The 20457-nt window shown below is 40.5% G+C and overlaps 1 protein-coding gene, 1 long non-coding RNA gene and 1 other non-coding gene across 5 annotated transcripts in view; 1 reads left to right on the top strand and 2 right to left on the bottom strand.

Annotated features, from left to right (window-relative positions):
- The window catches only part of LOC106696954, a 13701-nt gene extending 2783 nt beyond the window's left edge, over positions 1-10918 (bottom strand). Inside the window, exons 1-4 of one of the 3 annotated variants that reach the window (XR_001347958.2) lie at positions 10829-10918; positions 6039-6212; positions 3112-3188; positions 1735-1860 (exon numbers count right to left, since the gene is read on the bottom strand). This is a non-coding gene — a long non-coding RNA (uncharacterized LOC106696954). Of the gene's footprint in view, positions 1-1734; positions 1861-3111; positions 3189-6038; positions 6213-8922; positions 9421-10015; positions 10799-10828 lie in introns of those variants that run through there. The other 2 variants (XR_002828930.1, XR_002828929.1) reach the window with 2 other exon arrangements.
- Positions 2846-2922, bottom strand: LOC111825754. Its single transcript, XR_002828945.1, has one exon. It is a non-coding gene; the product is annotated as a small nucleolar RNA SNORD126 (small nucleolar RNA).
- A 2559-nt stretch (positions 10919-13477) lies between the features above and the next one.
- The window catches only part of PARP2 (poly(ADP-ribose) polymerase 2), a 10246-nt gene continuing 3266 nt past the window's right edge, over positions 13478-20457 (top strand). The window contains exons 1-7 of the mRNA XM_014454761.2: positions 13478-13614; positions 15059-15199; positions 15488-15558; positions 16312-16362; positions 18343-18439; positions 18858-18933; positions 19568-19670. Of these exons, the coding sequence (XP_014310247.1) occupies positions 13560-13614; positions 15059-15199; positions 15488-15558; positions 16312-16362; positions 18343-18439; positions 18858-18933; positions 19568-19670 (594 nt within the window). The 5' untranslated portion in view covers positions 13478-13559. The remainder of the gene's footprint in view (positions 13615-15058; positions 15200-15487; positions 15559-16311; positions 16363-18342; positions 18440-18857; positions 18934-19567; positions 19671-20457) is intronic.

Here is a 20457-nt window from a genome sequence, read left to right as displayed (position 1 = left end):
GGGGAGTTTTAGGCGACTCCCTCCTCTGTCAACCTGACTGAGCACAGGACGGATCTATGGGGTTTGTGGTGACCTCCCTCTTCTCACTCAAGGCTGGAGTCGATGTGAGAGGGTGGGGCGACAACCTCTCGTCATGATCAGGGCAGGGCTCATTAGGGGGGTTTGGCCACTGCCCCCTGTCACGCCCGAAGCAGGGCCCAATAAGGGAGTTAGGGCACGCCCCATGTCACACACAGAGCAGGGGGATTCAGGGGGGTTGGGCGCCACCACCTTCACACTCAGGGCAGGGCCAATGGGGAGGTTATGCTTCTACCCCATCACACACAGAGCAGGGCCTGTGGGGGAAGGGGGGGGTGGGCGCTGCCCTCTTCTCACCCACAGAGCAGGGCCGATCAGGGGGTTGGGCCGCCGCCACTGTCACACTCAGGGCAGGGCCGATGGGGAGGTTAGGGTTCTACCCTTTCACACACAAAACAGGCCCTGTGGGGGGGGGGGGGGGGTTGCGCGCTGCACCCTGTCACACACAGAGCAGGGCCGATCAGGGGGTTGGGACGCCGCACCCTGTCACACACAGAGTCGCAGGGTGATCAGGGGGTTTGGGTGCTGCCCCCAGTCACGCTGATCCGGTGCCGGGAGGCCTCGAGGCTCCGCTGATCCCGGTGCTGGGAGGCATATTACCCTTTTACTATATAGGATAGAGGCCTGGGGGCCGGCTGGTTTGCCCTGAAGGGTGTCCTGGATCAGGGTGGGGGTCCCCACTGGGGTGCCTGGCCAGCCTGGATGAGGGGATGATGGCTGTTTGCAGCTGGTCACACACCCTTCAGGGTGGGGGTCCCCACTGGGGTGCCTGGCCAGTCTGGGTGAGGGGCTGAGGGCTGCTTTCAGGCTGGCGGTTATTGACTGAAGCTCCCAACCGCTCCTTTTTTTTCTCTTTTTTAAATTTTATTCTGGGCCAGCTTTAACTCTGGCTCTAGCTCTGAGGCTTCGTATCTGGTTTGTTTGCGTTCTATAATCGAAACAATGTATAACTCCAGCTCTGAGATCCCGGGGTTTTGTTTAGCTTCTATATTTGTTACAAAGTTTCAAACTGCCGGCTCAGAGGCCAGCAAGGCAGGCGGGGAACGTTGGAGTCCTCCTTCACTGCAGCAAGCAAGCCTCATGTTTGCTTCCAGCTGCCTGGCTGCAGGCCGCCATCTTGGCTGACAGTTAATTTGCATATACTCACTGATTAGCCAATGAAAAGGGTAGCGGTCGTACGCTAATTACCATGTTTCTCTTTTATTAGTGTAGATAAGAAATTGCCAGGTAATGCAAAGTCTAAGATAAATGTACACATGGGCATTGATAAAATATCTAGCATCTACTGAGCATTTACCATATGCTTAACAATGTTCTAAGCCCCACACTTATCTAATTTAATCTTCAAAGTCAAGCACTATTCATTTGAGTCAGATACTAGGAATATCTTCTTCTAAGATATAAAGACACACACTGAGATATTAAGAAACTTGCCAAGGTTACATAGCTGGTTAAGTGATAGAGGAAGGATTTGAACCTAGTCTGACTCCAGAACCCATATATAACTACTATATTATGCTACCTCTCAACATCTTTAATTGACTTTTTTTAAAAATTAAACTTGTAGCACCTTATAACAACTAGCCTTGTCACAATGCTGAATTTTCAAAGATTCACATGTATGTCAAAGCTTCTCAATTTCAGCAGAATCCTTACCATAAAAGGAAAATGTTGTCGTCATCTATTGCATATCCAGGACTCAGCATCCAAGAGTTTCAAGGCTGGAAAAGAAGTTTCTATAAAGAAACTCAGATCTAGTTTTGGTCTCCTTAAATTTCATTTCTGCAAAAGACATAGCCCAAAGCTAAAGCAGTACTGTAAGAGCTTCTGTTAGTTTGAATTATCTGTAGTTCCTATTTTTTACCCTTATGTGAACCCCCCTTTCCTTGCTGAAACATGCAGGTACAGGTAAAAAATACAAGCCTGTCTTATATAGGTTGCTTAAAAGTAACTTTTTAAATTATATAGCACATAAATATAATAAAGTCAGAAAATACAGGCTAAGAAGATCACCCATAGAACCCAATTCTAGAGACAATAATCCCTAGTATTTGAGTATATCCTTTCAGATGATTTCTCAGTAAGTACATACAAACATTTTAAGCAGAAAAGGATTATATGTATTGTTCTGTAACTTGTTTTTAACTTAATGTATTATAAATACCCTTCCATTTCAAGAAAAATAAACCTGTACTATAACTTTTAAGTGACTGTATAGTGTTGCATTATATGATCTTGACAAAATTGATTTAACCAACACATGGATTCTCTTAATCTTATAGGCTAGTAAAATAGTGATTAGTTAAAAACTGCTAAGTGGTTGATAGAATTATACCAGTTATCAGTGCTTTTTCTCTACTGTTTGAATTTTTAGATTAAAAATTCTTTTTTTAAGGTTTTTTTTAAATTGATATTTTACAGAGTGAGGGAAGGAGAGGAAGAGAGAGAAACATCAATGTGAGAGGGAAACATTGATGGGCTGCTCCTGCACACCCCACACCTGGATCCAGAGACCTGGACATGTGCCCTGACCAGAATCAAACTGACAACCTTTCAGTGCAGGGGATGACATCCAACCAGCTAATGAAAAATTCTTGATCTTATTTCTCTCTATCTCAGAGAGATTTTTTTGGTCAAGAGATCATAGCACAATGAAGTATTGTAGTATCAAATTCATAAAGATTTAGGAATTACTTGGGATCATGGGATAGATCCCAGTAAGTATCCCAAGAAGCAGAATTCAATTCCAGGTGTTTGCCCTAGCTTTAGTCTGCTCAGAGCATGTGTTTAATCAGGATAATCAGCTGAAACACGGACTTAACATGCATTTCATCATGGCAAACTGTAAATGACTGGTGAAGGGGAAAACCAACACCAGCTCCTTGTCCCTAAAGCAGGAAAACATTGTTGAGGTTAGAACTAAGGCCTTTTCAACTATCAAATTTCAGCCACTAAGAACACTGAGCCCCAAAACTTGCTGGGTGATTGGAAATCCAAATGAGATAAAAATGAAGATTTTTCTTTCACACTTACCTCTGATGTCAGATGAATCCAGCTTCTAACTAGGATGAAGTTGAACTATAGGATCTATCAACTATCTAGCATCATCTCTGGAAAATTAAAAAAATACACAAAGGTTACAAATACAAGACTTGAATGTACCAGCCTACTCCACACCAAATCACACCCATACAGCATCCAAGAAAATTACATCAAGGAAAACTGCTCATTCTTTTACTTAAATCTCCATTCACCATTATAAATTGACCCATCTATTTGCAGGATGTCATCAAATGCTCAAAGTTTGGGTAAAACTATAAAATAAGTCTAACCATCCTCTGAAAGTTTATAATAGTCAACAGTCTCTCAATAAGAAAACAGGTATGCAAAACAAGAGCCGTGTGCTGGCTGAGAGCTTGGCAGTCATGGGAACAAATGCAGGGAGATGAAGTAAAAATGACATGGGTTACTGTCAGCTTCTCAACCCTGTGGGTGTGTGACTGCAGAACACATGTAACCAGTCATTACATTTACAAAACTCCCTTTAAAAAATTCTTTTAAAGGGAGGAAAGCTAAGATTCAGGTAAATGAGAAGGTAATCCAAAATAGTTTTCTAAATCATGTTTCAATTTCATTTGAGCCAATATAGATTATATTTAGCCGTTACTATTAGTAAACTTTTTATCACAATAAACCTTCCCTTGACAAAGCAAAATTGAATTCCCATCCCTTGGAGCCCAAGTTGGCCACAAGATGGCAATATAAGAAACTCATTTCCTCTTCCAGAGCTTGAGTGTAATCTGAATTTTCAGGTGAAGCATACTAGACAATAAGTTCATGGCTGCAGGCAACTTTCAGACTATTCCCTATTCTTCACCTCATTTACTAACTAGAAAATTTTTTCTCTTACATTTAATTATTTAAAACTTATTAACTAAAAATATTACAAGTATATTTTTCTTTTTTTTTTTAAATATATTTTATTGATTTTTTACAGAGAGGAAGGGAGAGAGATAGAGAGTCAGAAACATCGATGAGAGAGAAACATCGACCAGCTGCCTCCTGCACATCCCCCAACCCAGGTACATGCCCTTGACCGGAATCGAACCTGGGACCTTTCAGTCCGCAGGCCGACGCTCTATCCACTGAGCCAAACCGGTTTCAGCACAAGTATATTTTTCTATGTTCCTTTTCATGCAGCAATGTAAAGATTTAAAACTTCATAACCTCAAAGACAATCTAATTGGAGAGATAAGATTCATGAAAATTAATGTCCATGGTAAGTACCAACTAAGTGGTAGAGACAATAAGTAATGTAAAGAATCATTGGGCAAGGAACGCTTCATGAAGAAAAAGGTAGGTCTTGAATGAGCCTTAAAATTGCACTTAAAACAATACTGTATTGTATGTTTGAGAGTTGCTGAGAGTAGTTCTCCATCACAAGAAAAAAAATTATAACTGGGTGTAGTGATGGATCTTAACCAGATTTATCGTGATGATCATTTTATTTTGCAATACAAATATCAAATCATGTTGTACCCCGGAAACTAATGTTATATCACTTATATCTCAATTTTTAAAAACTGCACTGTCCAGTATGTTATACCACACAACCATGCAAATTAAAATTAAGTTAAAAGACAAAATTCTTCAGTCAGTCACTTTTTAATTGCTTAATATCCACATTTGGCTAATGGTTACCATATTGGACATTACAAATATAGAACATTTCTATCACAGAAAGTTCTGTTGAACAGTAGTGCCTTGAAGGATAGGTCTGACTAAAGTAAGCTGATAAAACTATAGAAACCATATTATCCAAACTTTATAACAACCCCTTATTTATAAGAAAATTTTAGGCTCAGAGAAGTTTAATAAATTTCCTAACATCACCTAGCTATTAAGAGCTAGGATTTAAATGCAGTTCTGTCAAAACTCCCTATTTTCACTTCAACATGAAATAAGCAGAGCTACAGAAGATGGTTTGCTTTAGAATGTAATGAGATATAATCAAAGTGTTATTTTACTCCTTTGTTGTCCTATAGTTAAAGACTTTATAATTATGTAAAATGTTTTCAGAACAGCAGCATTTGAGATTAGCTAAGGGAATGTAGTCAGAAAGCAAGACATAAAGTCAGAGGTTTCTATAGGTTTAATGTCCACCTCAAAACTCCATGATCCAAATACATCTTACAGGAGAATAATTATAGATTTAAAGGTGCAACTTCTCTATTTGTCTCATCTCACAAATCCTGAGTGCAAAGGGCCTGGTCTTTGGTCTTACCACATAGCACAAAACCTAGCACATAAATCCTAATGTCAAATGTGATGCCTTTCCCAAATTCCAGTCATGCTTCAGCAAGTGTCATTCTACCACATGAAGGCCACTTCACATTTACCGAGTATTTACTTAGTATAAAGTAAATATTTTGTAAATACCCCATAAACAATCTATGACCCACTCATTTTGTTCCCTGTAAGAAGTGCTTCAAAGTACTGGAGCTCATGGCCAAAGGGTTCATTTTATATATGTGAACATATATAAAAATTGTTAATAATCAACTGATGCTTCTGTGTAATTATACTGCCACTCAATTTTACTCAGTGCCTACTGTGTGTCTAGCATTTTGGAATACTACAGCAACTCACAAAACCTCCTATCTTTTGAAGGGTTGTTTTCTTTAAATAATCTTTGTTTCTGTATTATTGATGAGAGAGAGAGAGAGAGAGAGAGAGAGAGAGAGAAAGGAAGAGAGAGCAAGTAACATTGATTGACTGTCTCTCACCCCAACTCGGGATGAGTTAGAAAACCTGGGCATGTGCCCTGACTGGGAATCCAACTAGAAACCTTTTGGTGCACAGGATGATGCTCAACCAACCAGCCAGGGCCCTCCTATCTTTTTTTAATAGAAAAGACACATATACATGTGACAGAGAACACTGAGAGTTGAAGTACCTACGCTTTATGGTCCTATCAGCCTATAACCATTCCTGCTGAGAATGTCCAAATGCAAGTCCTCTTGTCTAGGGGGTCTGCAGCAGATGTAACAGAGGCTTTCAAATAACACTTCTGGGCTAGCACACAGGGTGCTGAAGACCCAGGTCTTTCTTCTTCAGTGGATCCCATCTTTAACCTGAAGCAAAGGAAAATAAATTGGTTGCTTGGCATAGTTCTCTTTTAGAGCTAGCTCTATAGGGCACTACTCTCAGAACAGACTCCCAAGTGTTTTTTGTTTTTAAATATATTTTTATTGATTTCAGAGAGGAAGGGAGAGGGAGAGATATAAACATCAGTGATGAGAATCACCAATCGGCTGCCTCCTGCACGTCATTACTGGGGATCGAACCCGCAACCCCGGCATGTGCTCTGACCAGGAATTGAACCGTGACCTCCTGGTTCATAGGTCGATGCTCAACTGAGCCACATCGGCCAGGCCTCAGATTCCCTTTCTGTACAATGAGGACAAATACCGCCTACCTCTTATAACTGTTGTAAAGAATGAGGCAAAATATAAAATATTTTAATGTTTAATATGTTGTTTCTATAAAGTGTCCAAACTCAACCACCTTAATGAATAGAAATGCAGATATTCTGCCTAAAAATTTCACTTTTCATAACAATCGTGAAGCTAAGAAAGTCACTGATATGCTCATAAGTTCCCTTCCAAATCCAAGATTTGGCATATTTTAAGAAAAAATTTACTTCTTCCTTTCCCTCATTCCCTACTTAACAGTGAAGATTCCAGTGTAGTCTATATAAAATTACTGAACAAAAGCATACTTCCAACGGAAATAAACTAATTTTTCTCCCAATCAGCAAAGCCTGACTGGAAAAGTAGATGTTTCACAAGACATGATCTTAGCCTTCTCTCAAGACTTTAAAAATGTACTCACATTAAAACCACCAGTATGGTGTTGCTTTTTTTTTTTTTTAATATATTTTTATTGATTTCAGAGAGGGAGAGGGAGAGAGCTAGAAACATCAATGATGAAAGAGAACCATTGATTGGCTGCCCCCTACTGGGGATCAAGCCCACAACCTGGGCATGTGCCCTTGACCGGAATCAAACCTGGGACCCTTCAATCCGCAGGCCAACACTCTATCCACTGATCCAAACCAGCTAGGGCTGGTGTTGCTTTTAATAGAAAATTCTTTATTGCTCAATCAAGATATTTATGGTGTTGGTTTCTAGTCATCGCTATGTGCACAGAATAAATATAACTAACAGAAAGCATGCATAGAGAGTCCTTATAAACAAGTATATAGCAAAACCGAACTGAAATGTCGGATGTGACAACTGAGTTATGTATAAGGCCATTCAATTTGGAGGAAATAACATTGAAAGCTACTTAAATGTCCAATTATAAAAGATTAAATAAATGATGGTTATGCGCATACATTCGATTACTATGTAACCATTATAAAGAATGCAGTCACTCTATACTTAGTCATTTGGAAATCTTAAGTTGAAAAAGTAAGGTATGTGATAGTGTATGCATATAGAAGAGGGGAGGGAAAGTACATATATCTGCATAAAATATCTCAGGAAGGATACATAAGAAACTGCTAACACTGTTATTGGGGAGGGGAATGAGGGGAATAAACTGGCTTAGGACTGCATTGTATATACTTTGATCCTTTTGAATTTTGAACCATGTAAATGTATTACCTATTCAAAAAAATAGCGTTAATTTAACAATGCTTGAGAATTATTAAAATTCCATACAGGTGTCTTTCTTACACCTTTTGCCTGTAAGGATAATAAACACATACATTTTATTCAAACTAATGTATATTAAAGAGAAGAATGGGAATCAGGTGAAATTATACTCAAAGACACTAGGCAAAACATTTTATGAGAAAAAGATATACTAAAAAAAAAAAATGTATCGCTTACTTTTAAAAGTTACCTAACATTTATTATACACCAACTACTGCCTGGCCTTCGTATATTTTGATCCTCAAACGCTGAGCCTCTGACTGAGTAGTTCAGTTGGTTACATAGTGTCAGCTGGATATGTCAAGGTTGTGGGTTCGATCCCTAGTCAGGGCACATACAAGAATCAACCAATGAGTGGAACAGCAACTGTGGTCTCTCTCCTCTCCTCTCTAAAATCAATTTAAAAAAAATAAAATAAAAGCTGATCCTCACTGACTCACAAAGGTCACTGGAATGGTAAAGTGTGGCACGAATTTGATTTAGGCTTACACCAAGCTAGGCCCCTGATCTTTTTTAGTATACCCTAAGCTTTTTAGGGCACCCTCGCCACCGTGAGGACATTAAAATTGGGAGCTCTCTTGGAGCTCACTAACATCATCTGACTTCAGAGTTTGCTGCTTAGTCTCACTAAGAAAACTGGAAGGCTCTGGGCAAAGACAACATCCGCTGCAGCTCCCACAAACCCAGTAAGGACCCGGGCCCTGCAGACACAGAAGAATTAAAATGTACTGGTCTGAACTCCTCCCAAGACCTACCCTCTCAGCCAGGGAGATAACATTCAAACCAGCACTAGGCTAAAAGCAACACCTTTTTCTTCAAGTAAAATGAATCCAGGTGTTTTCCAGGAACACATGCACTGTGTGCATAAAGCCAAGTCTGTTGTTCCTAGGTCACCAGTCTCGGGAAGGAAGACAGACCCAGGACGGCAGAAGCCCACGTGGAAACAAGCCAGGCAGAGCATTTCACTGCCTTCCTCCCATCTCCACAGCCCAACTGAATCGCCTTATGCCTCACACACACATACTCCAATTCTGTCTTGAAATAAAGGCCTGCCACCAGGAAACATGGCCCAAATGGAACAGATATTCAAAACAATTAGGGGACAAAATAAGAGCACACTTACCAGTCTGTCACCAACAGGAGAGAAAGTGGAGAGACAGGAAGTGGCTTTAACAAGGGGCCTCAGAACCTGATTGGCTAACGAGTTAAAGGCCGATGCCCTCCTCTTCTACCTTAAAAGGTACTAAAATACCACAAACCCCTCCTTCACCAACTTATCTCTTAATGGACCAATAATGCTACCTTAATTGTTTTAGGGTGAACTTTTTAAACCAAGTTTCCTTTTGAGTTCATGTAGGTAGCACAAGCAAACACGGGCTAATTCAGACTACTAATAAATATTCTTGTTTAGATGGGCCTACTGCAATCAATTTTCATTCCTTTAGAATCAGGGGTGGGGAACCTTGTTTCTGCCAAGGACCACGTGGATATTTATAACATCAGTAGTGGGCCATACAAAATTACCACCTTAAAAATTAACCTGCTATATTTGGTCAAACATTTCATTAACTCACCCCTAATGCCTTGGCAGGGCAGGCCAAATGATTTCAGGGGGCCTTATGCGACTCACAGGCCAGAAGTTCCCCATCCCTACTTAGGATAATTTCCTATCCTTTGTGATGTCAACATGGTTAATTTATGCACGGTTTCATTATAAACAGTCTAAATCTGTTCACCTTAGAACTTACCTTCCGGGTAACATTTAAGTTAACACGCTTAGTGGTTAAAAGATGGGTGGTTAAAGGCCTAGGCTCTGAAATAAAATTTAGCTGTATAAGCAAACCTTGCTAAACTAACCCTTTCCTTTCTAGTTACTTTTTCACCATTTACTACCCCTAGCTCCTACACCTTTGACTTGTCAATTCTTTTTTTTAATTATTATTATTTTAAATCCTCCTGCGAGGCTATTTTTCCATTGATTTTAGAGAGATTAGAAGAGAGAGGAAAAGACAGAGAGAAACATCAATGTGAGAGAAACACATCGATTGGTTGCCTCCTGCACAAACCCTGGCCAGGGCCCGGGCGGGCAGGAGCCTGCAACCAAGGTATGTGCCCTTGACCCGAATCAAACCCGGGACCCTTTGGTCCTCAGGCCTATACTCTATCCACTGAGCCAAATTGACACTGGCTGACTTGTCAATTCTTTACAAACTTACCATTGTCTAGAAAGAAGGTATAAAATTTTCCTGTCCTAGACACTTCTTTGGATCTTCATTCTCTTGTGAAGTCTCCCAAGTCCATGTAAAAATTCAATAAAATTTGTATGCTTTTCTCCTGTTAATCTGTCTTTGTCAGTTTAATTTTTAAGCCTAGCCAGGGGCCCTAAAGGGGATGAGGAAAACTCTTTTCTACCTTATAGTAGCAAATGAAAACCTCTATTTCAAGGTGCTGTACACAGATATTCCAGGATACTTTCTAGCTGCACAGTCTGGAATAAATTTCTTAAAATCTCTGAGACTCAATTTTCTCCTCTCTAGCATGGTGCCAGTAATACCTATTGAGGACTTGTAAGAGCTTTAATACCAGTATCATAAATTGTGGCCCAAAATTTGGATTTTTGCAGCTTGAGCTCTGAAGTTGCTTGCAGAGCATAACTTTATCCTTTTGGGCTCCGGAACGGTCTGCATAGCCTCCTATGCTGATTGTACTGTTTGTTAAATAATACTCTCTGTACTATAATTGTGTGATCAAAGACAGCCTATTTATTCTACAGGCCTGGCTGAAACTAGGACTTGATAAATGCTTAATTATATATTACCCAATATATGACACCACAGCAATATGAGTAGTGCTGGTAAATCCATGGAAATGGTATCTTGTTCTAATGTGCTTTATAAATTACAAACACTCAAACATTTTAAATAATTAATTACAATCACAAATTTTAAATATTGGATTTTTTTCTAATGATTTAAGCTCCTTAAAAACATAGGAATATAATAACTACAAGGTTAAGCAGTAAAACTCACATTTACATTCTATAAATTGTGAATGAAAAGGGAGCTATAGAATAAACCTGACAAGCTCATGGGGCCACAAGGCAGGCCTGACAAGCTCAGTGACCACTAACTGGGCAGGTCATGGCAGGTAGTCATCCATCAATTTTCCTGTCATTTTAACATGTTGTTCTAGAATACAGATAAAAGAGAAATTTAAATAAATCTTAGGAATACCATATCAAAATCAGTGATACCACTTAAAACGTTCACTTATTAGGACAAAAAGTCTTCATTGGCACAGTTAATTCTCTTTAGTTATACTTATTTTGATTAATTTGTCATTTTTGTTGTATTTTAAAATTTATTATGACTATTATAAGCATACAGAAAAACAGGAAAAAGAATATAATGAATATCTATAGGCCTATTAACTAAATTTAACAATTATTTGTATTTTGCCCTATTTGATCATTTTGACTGAAGTATTTTAAAGCAAATTCCAGATATAATGACATTTTATCCCTAAATACTATAGCATGCATTTTTAAAAAAAAAAATATATATATATATATGTTTTTATTGATTCCAGAGAGAGGAAGGGAGAGGAAGAGATAGAAAGAGAGAATAATTGATCGGCTGCCTTCCACACGCCCTCCACTGCGATCAGCCTGCAACCGGGGCCTATGCCCCAACCGGAATCGAACCATGACCTCCTGGTTCATGGGTGGATGCTCAACCACAGAGCCACACATGCATTTTTAAATCCTAACTATAATACCATTATCACATCTAATAAGTAATTCCCTAAAGTCATCTAATACTCAGTCCACACCTACATATCCTCAGAAGGTCTTTTATTGCTGGCTTATTTAAACCAGCACCCAAATATCAAACGCTGCATTTGGTTGCTATACTCAAACGTCTCTTTTAATCTAAAAAAGTGCCTACCTTATTATTTTTTTCTTATAACAATAACTTATTGCCGAAACCGGTTTGGCTCAGTGGATAGAGCGTCGGCCTGCGGACTGAAAGGTCCCAGGTTCGATTCCGGTCAAGGGCATGTACCTGGGTTGCGGGCACATCTCCAGTGGGAGATATGCAGGAGGCAGCTGGTCGATGTTTCTCTCTCATCGATGTTTCTAACTCTCTATCTCTCTCCCTTCCTCTCTGTAAAAAATCAATAAAAATATATTTAAAAAAAATAACTTATTGAAGAGAGTAGGTCAGTTGCTCTGTGGAATATGAATTTGCATTTTTATCCCATGTGAGTCTGAACATTTTTTCCATATGCTTGCTTATAATACAAACTGTTTATTTATACCTTTTGTCCACTTATCTACAGAGGTTTTGATTTTTCTTATGACTTTGAGACAGCTCTTTATATGTTAAGCACATTTCATTCAACTTTTAAACACTCTGCAGCTTTCCTTAGGGTTTTGTCTCAAATTCTTTAATTTTCTTCTTTAAGAATAGTTATTTTCCTGTTTTCTTGCATTATCTAAATAAAACCTAAGAAAATTATCAATCACTTTGTTATGGCCTGAATTGTGCCCTCCCCACCCCCACCCCACCCCCACCCCCCATGCATACGGTGAAGTTTTAACCCCCAGTACCTCAGAATAAGACTGTATTTGGAGGCAATGACTTTAAAGAAGTAATTAAAGTGCAATAGGTCATGTAAGTGGGCCGTAATCCAATATCACTAGTGTCCTTATAAAAAGAGCAGACTAGGACACACACACAAAGGGAAGCCCATGCACGGGAAAATACAGGAAGAAGAAAGCCATCTACCATCCAAAGAAAGAGATCTTGAAGAAAAAAAAACTCTGCCGACACCTTTATCTTGGATTTCTTTCTAGCCGCCTTTAGGTAAAGGCAAGTGAGATGGCATATTTCTGTTGTTTGAGCCACCCACTTATTTATGACAGCCCTCGCAAACAAATACACGGTATAACATTTAATAAGTCACTGAAATTTCTCTAAAGATCAATTTTCACAGATGTAAAATGAGGATAATACTGTTGTGAGAATTAATATAGTAAGCATTAAATAATCTAGCTGTTATCCTCATGAAGAGTAAGTGAATTTGTGCATACACAAAGAAAGCTCCACCCAAACATTGAAGAGCTCCTGACCTAATGTCACCAAATACCATTCTAAAAATCCAAGCATTTAAGCCCTCTGCAGCAAAAGAGGACGGCGGGAGAGTAGTCTGAATTGGGTTATGAGGCCCCCTTGCGGAGTGCCTCACCTCAGCCATTGAACTCACTTTGCTGGCCGTGAGTCTGTTCCAAGCTCCGCTTGAGGAGGCATCCGCCAGGCCCCTCCCGAGGGCGGGGTCCGTGGCATCTCCTGCCCAGTCTGCCCTCGCGCGGAGACCCGTTCTCTGGGAACTCACCTCCCCGCTGCTCAGGGAGGGCCCTGTTAGGGCCGCTCTTGGCCCCAGTCTCAGACCTTCCCAGGGGACATGGGGTAGAGTGACGAGGTGCACTCAGCGCGTAGCCCCACCAATGAGCTTCCCTCCGCCCTTGGGAGAAGGAGGCGTAGACGGCGGATATATAAGGCCCCCTTATGTGTAGTCCTTTTACGGTTAGGGTGACTTCCCACAACGCATAGCGACATGCAAATTTGACGGGCGTGCCTCCTCTGTCCCTGCGGGCAACTTCTCTCCTGGACGCGCGCTCGCGCTGCGTGTTCCCGCCTTTTGACTCCAGCCGAGCGAATCCTGGGAGAGGGCAGGTGACGTCAACAGTCAGGCTCGATGGCGGCGCGGCGGCGGCTGATGGGGACCAGCGGCCGGCGCAGTCGGGCGTCAGGTTCGGAGATCATTGTTGGGGGGCGGAATGCTGGGGGGCGGGAAGTCGGGAACAGAACGGCGCCTCCTACTCCAGCCCCGCCCCCTCCCGTCGCCCCCTGTCCCGCACTTGGCTGCCAAACTAGTTTTGGTAGTAAACTTACAAGATTTCGGTTTTCGGAGCTTTTTAATTATAGAATTGTGGACCTAACAAAGTGCCAGCTCTAGTGTATATATGTCTAATGTCATCCAATCAAAACAAATTTAATTGTAAGATGCATCATTATTTTATGTAACAGTAAGAAGGGGAAAACGCTTCCAGTTAAAACATGATTCATGGTTCATGTGTCATCCATGGTGAGATGCATCCGGGTTGCAGAATTGGTAAAATGCAAGTCTTAGAATTGATGAGATCTTTATTCTCTGTGTTACATATCAAATGCATAGTCCCGGTCCAACAGATGCGGTATTATTGTCATCCTGCGGATTTTACAGTTGGGGCAACTGATGAGATAACTTCTGCAAGGTTCCGCAGCTAAGAGTCAGAGCCGGGCTCTAAGCTCACACAGACTCCAAAGCGCTTTACTCACGTTTCCTCATTCCACCACAGGTATTTTAGTGATAGGTGGAGGGTGGGGGGTGGGGCACAAGTAAACAGAACAGATAAGCTATGAGACTCATGCCTCAGCCTATGAACTCACAAGAGTCCCATGGCTCCCTTGTACTTTTTTTTTTTTTTTTAACAACTGCTAGTCAATTATTTAAAAGGTTGATTTAAGCATCTGCAACGGCTCAAGGACTCCTGCTTCAATACTGAAGGCAGTAATCTGCTCAACAATCTCAGAAGGGCTGTGCAAGTCCGTGAGTCCCCTGTGGGTCCTCACCTGAAACCATCCCAAATCTTAGAACCCTCCCACAGGGAGGTTTTCTTGTGATTCTCAGTGTTTTGGTAGGCATCTCCGCTGGTCCTTTCACTTTGAGATTCTTTTCCTTTGCACTTCTGATCAAGTCAGCACACACCTGTTCCAAAGACGTTACCTTGGGTCGGGTTAGAGAGTAATTCTAATTCGGTGAATCACAGCCCCCTCTGGTTCCACGGGTGTCTTTCTGGAATCTTTATTTTTTTCTGGAATCTTTAAAAGCCACGGCTGCGCTGGGGTTTCCTGACTGACTTGTTCCTCTGTTAGAGCAAATAGTGGTGAGTAAGGAGCAGGAGTGGGCAGGATGGAGCTCCGCTGCAGCTGCAAAGAGCCTTTTACTTTATTTTACTTTTTTATTTGGCCAGAATAGCAATTTCGGAGGCCATTACTCAGACTATTATCAACAGTTGTTATTGTTTCTTTGTAACCTTACAAAACCACCCTAAACCATTTCCTTAAAAAGGCGGTGCTTTTTCAAAGTAGGATTATATCCACTGTACACTCATTCTTTGTTTTGCTTCTTTGTCTGCCCATTCTTGCCGTTAGCTTCTAAAGCATCAAATGGAACCGACAATACAGAAGACTCTCCTCCTGCCAAGAAAACTCGAAGATGCCAGAGGCAGGAGGTGAAAAAGGAGCCTGTGCCTGGAGGAACGGCTGATGAGGACCGAACGGAAGACAAGCAAGGTCCGCCTGGTGTGGTAGGCCAGGGAGGACATGGGCCAGCAAGGAGGTCCCTGGGAGGGGTAAACGTGGAGGATAGTCTGCTCTTTCAGCTCTCATTTCTCCAACGCACAGTAACTTTCTTTCTGGGTTTACCATTTTCTTGGAACCTTCAGTTTCATGATTTGAAACGGATTGAGGCTTGAGCAGATCAGGACTGCCTGGGAAGGGCAAAGTTAATTATGACAAGTTTCTTTCTAACCAGTTTGATTCCCATACAAGTAGACATAGTACGTGCCTGTCTTTCCTCAGAGTCTGTGAAGACCTTGCTGTTAAAGGGCAAAGCTCCCGTGGACCCAGAGTGCACCCTAAAGGTGGGGAAGGTGAGAGACTCCTCAACCCATTGATTTCTCAGAGAGCAGTGTTCTGTTGTTGTTGGGATTCTCACTGGAACATTGCTAATATTTATTTCACGAATCCTCGCCAAAATATTACTAGTGATTCATTTTCTGCAAGGCTAAATGATGGCAGTGGTGGTGTTAAGGATTAATAATCAGGGTGTTTGTAACCTGGTTAACTTATGGGGCTGTCATCAGCTTTCCATACATCATTCTCTTTTTTCAGTTAGAAAATTATATCATTATCAAGGGAAAAAATGAGAAACTATGCCCTGGTATGGCATGAATTACTGAGAATAGGTTTTCTTTAACTGAGAATCATTGGTATTGTATTTCTGTAATTATAGAAAGGCATCATGTTTGTTTGTTTGTTTAAAAAATATGTTTTTATTGATTTTAGAGAGGAGGGGAGAGGGATAGAGAGAGAAACATCAACCAACTACCTCCTTCATAGCCCCTACTGGGGATCTGCGGGGGATCGAGCATGCAATCCTGGGCATGTGCCCTGACTGGGAATTGAATAAGTGGCCTCTTGGTTCATGGGTCGACCCTCAGCCACTGAGCCACCCCAGTTTTTATTATAGGAATGACAGCTTATGTGTGAAAGAAGATACTTTTGCATTTCTTTCCCTGGAAGATGGATGTTGGTAGTGCTGGAGAATGACCCGTTGAGGCGTAAGGCCTCACTTAGGATCTCATCAAGACTATACAAATGTCAGTTTTTTCTTTTCTCTCTAGGCCCATATCTACTGTGAAGGGAATGATGTGTATGATGTCATGTTAAATCAGGTAAGGGGAGAAGCCATTCTATTTATGGGAATTTCTTCTTGACAGCTATTGATGACAGTGTTACAAAGCCCAGATCATTAATTCTGGGGTCCCTTATGTTGGGCACATGCTCTGTAGTAAAGTCTACCTGATAGCGGAGTCCTCGATAACAAGCAGATTTTTTTGCAGATTTCTTGTCTTTTATTGCACCTATGAACTCTCTGTTCATATCATTTTGCACATTTCCCGACAGGTTGTTGGTCTTTTTCTTACTGGCTACGAGGAACTTTATATAATATGAGAATAGTGTTTCATCTGTAACAGCAATTTTCAACCTTTTTAACCTCCTAGCACATAAACTAATTACTGAAATTCAGTGGCACACCAAAAAATAAATTTTTTGTCCACCTGACAAAAGAAATAGGTATTAATTTGATTCATTCACATCGGACAGCTATTGTGTTGGCTGTTGTCATTGTTTTATTTGGCAATCAAAGGGAAAAGAAGTCAGTGCCCCTGACTACATAGTCAAGTATTGCATGTTTTAAAAATTTTTGAGGCACACCATTTGAAAATCACTGGTCTGTAGTATAAATTGCCTATATGTTTTTCAAATTTGTCATTTGCCTTTTGATTTTCTTTCTGGTATACTTTTTGCCCTTATTGAAGTTTACATTTTTATGTTAAATTTATGAATTTTTTTCTTATTAACCTTTTCCTCTTTGTTTATTTTTGTTGTTTTGAATAGATAATACATTTGCCTGGTTAAAATATATATCCTAATTATATATCTTCATATTTGAACTTATACACCCATCACATATAATTTTAACGGCTACCTAGTAGTCCTTTGTTACTACTTCTTTTACATGAAATATGAGCATCTTACAGCTCCTTTTTGTTCTAACACCCTATGAGTTTACAGTGTGAATAAGTATAAGATAGGAAGGGGCAGACACTTAATAAAAAGAGTGCCTGGATAACCAGGACTCAACCTTATCACACAAACTACTATTCCTTATCATGGACTACTCCCTCCCTTCACTCTGAGTAAGTTACTTACCGTATACCTCTTTTAAGATTCTAGTCACATTCTCTCTGAATGTCTCCAAGTCATGCCAGGGACTGATGTGGCAGTGGTTTCTGCCTGTCCTCTATCCCTTCCTAACATTGTCCTGCTCTCAGCTCATTGTCAAATCGCTGCAGTTGACAAAACAAACCTTAATTAAAGCTATTAAGCAGTAAATTGTCTAAACAAATAAGCATAATAGTTATGGATCTTTGAGGCATCAAAATTGTCTTCATTTGAAAAATAATTATTGAGAATGGATTGGGAGCTGGAAAACACATTTGAGATTGGGTAGTGTGCCGAGCCAGCTCAGCCACAGGTTCGAAAGCCTGAGGGAGGGCGGTGAAGGATGAAGAAATGACAGACAAAGAGAATAAGCTGGGTCTAGGTGGATCTTCCTGTGCCTTGCAGAGGCCACACAGAGAGATCCAGAGGCAAGCTGAGCCTTTAGTTTATAGCCAGAGGTAAACAAGGTAGTGGTCACCATAGTTACAATGTCCTTGTGAGTTTCACTTGTTTTGGCAGCACTTGCTACTTCTCCCTCAGCCCATTAGCTTCCCAGATAAGATCTAGAAAGCGTCATAAGGTCAAGCCTAATTATGCTAAGAGGACTGTGCCCTCTAAGCTGGGACTTGTTTGTGGCTTTGCCAACAGGTCAATCCGAGGCTTAACCCTATAGCCGCGCCCTACAGGGTAGAAAGTTTGAGGAAGCTTCCAGGCTCCATTATTAATTCCTAGAAATTCAAAGTTTAATGTAGAACCTAATCCTTCCTTAAATCTTCACTCTTACAGGAATCTGATTGCCTTGCCCCATGCTGTTCTTTTCCTTATGGCAATTACTGGCACCTCTGACCAAGGAAGAGTCGTTGGTTTATGCTTCTTCTATTTGCAAGCCTGTTATTTTATGTTTCTGTTTGTCTCACTCATCATAGACCAATCTCCAGTTCAACAACAACAAGTACTATCTGATTCAGCTGTTAGAAGATGATGCTCAGAGGAACTTCAGTGTTTGGATGAGATGGGGCCGAGGTAATGACTTATTATGCATTTTCTGAGTTGTCATTTAGAAAGCCAGAAGCAACTTAGTGAGTGGCCAAGGATCCTCTAAGCTTAAATCGGTGGAAGGGAGGCTCTGTAACTTGGGGCGGGGCTTAGGAGTCGGATTGTGCTTTCTGTAATTGCGCAGTGGCAGGCATTTTCGGTAGGAAGTTCTCATTGGAAAAACTACGAGCAGCCTGTTGAGAGACAGAACTCTCATAGTGCTGCTCATGAACTATGGCAGTTAGTAGGAGGTAACTAATAGCAACAAGATATATTCCCTAAGCCCTTTCACTTTTTCCTGTCCATTTGTTGGAAGCTAACCAGACCTTAGACAACTGGCTTGTTACTATTAGAGAGCTCTTCTTGGGTTAGGTTTCCGATCTTATACGTGGCATTTACTTTGCAGTTGGGAAAGTGGGGCAGCACAGCTTGGTGGTTTGTTCAGGGGACCTCAACAAGGCCAAGGAAATCTTTCAGAAGAAGTGAGTACTAAGAAATGAGTGTAAAAATATACCCTTCTTCTTCTTGGATGTATCTTCTTTAAGAATTTTATAAATGTGATTTGGCCTAAATGTTAATGTCTTTCCACTATAACATGCTGTGACTAGAACACCAAACTGCATCCTTAGTTAGTGATTACATCACCTGGAACCTTGAAATTAACTAAAAATAGAAGATCTAATATAATTTAGCACATGATCAACAACTTAGGAAATTTGGGAAAAGTGGGATGAGAATATATAGCTAGAGTTTAAAAAATACTTTTCCTATGAATGGATGAAGAACTTTTCTGGAGTCTCTAGAAACGTTTCCTTCAGAGGAAGGGGTTGGATAGGGATCTTTTTGTCTTAAACTTCCAATGGCTTGTGTGGTGTTCCAAGGCTTTGGGAAGCCCAAAGGTCTGTTTCCCCTCATTTTTTTGTTCCCTTTATACCCAGAACCTTACTGTTTATTCAGGGCTCTAATTTAGAATCCAGATTTATGGAAAGTTGATGTGTAAGAAAGCTCTGTTGTGGGAAATAAAGTTTGGAGATATTCTAAGGAAACAATTGTAAGCCCATCCCTACTAATAGACCCTTATTTGTAAGATTTTTCTCACCACCTTGGACTCTACAGATTCCTTGACAAAACAAAAAACAATTGGGAGGATCGTGAGAAGTTTAAGAAGGTGCCTGGAAAATATGACATGGTACAAATGGACTATACCACCAATACTCAGGTAAACTGACTGCATGTTTAGGGGGAAAACTGTTTCCTCTTAACCAGGGTGAAATCTAACAGAAAGACTTAGATCAGGTCATAGATCAGAACTGGCCAAAGTATCCCGAGTCTTGCTATTTCCTACCCAAGAACAGATTACAGTTCCCTCATGAGTTACCTTCACTCATCTTTGTAATCTTCAAGGGATTGCAGAATGAGGATAAATGTGCTTTTTTTCTAGTCTCTATTATTGACTAAGGTTCCTATAAAATCTTAGGTCCTGTTTCCAGAAGTTCAATGTTACAAATCAAGAGAGGAGTAATTAATAGTCAAATGGAAAAAACTACATTTAAAATTGTCTTTACTTCTGGTTTTACAGGGTGGAGCAAAAGTAGGTTTACAGTTGTTTGCATGGAAAATAATACAGGCAGTCCTCGGGTTACGTCGGACTCAACATACATCATTTTGTGGTTACGTCGCCATCTCCCATTTACAGTATTTATTTTTAAAAAAAAATCTGTCATTTTGACATATGTACATATGTGCTTTATGTTTTTTATTGTTTATTTACCACAAGTAAAGGTCAGGAATTGTTATCTTTCTTTTAAATTTTTTTTACTGTTTCACTTCTTTACTGCTGTGTAATGTGCTCCATGTGAGTGACGTAGGTGCTTACGTAGGTGGGTTCCGACTTATGGCGAAAATGGCGTTACGTCTTGCTGTAGGAACGGATCTCCGAGGACCTACTGTACAATAATTAATAAACAATAATACAAGAATAAACGTTCACATATTCACAACTGCAA

Source organism: Myotis lucifugus, unplaced genomic scaffold (genome assembly GCF_000147115.1).
Source record: "Myotis lucifugus unplaced genomic scaffold, Myoluc2.0 scaffold_38, whole genome shotgun sequence".
Lineage (NCBI taxonomy): Eukaryota > Metazoa > Chordata > Mammalia > Chiroptera > Vespertilionidae > Myotis > Myotis lucifugus.
The sequence above is the reverse complement of the archived record's forward strand: the minus strand, read 5'-3'. Positions and strand labels throughout refer to the sequence as shown.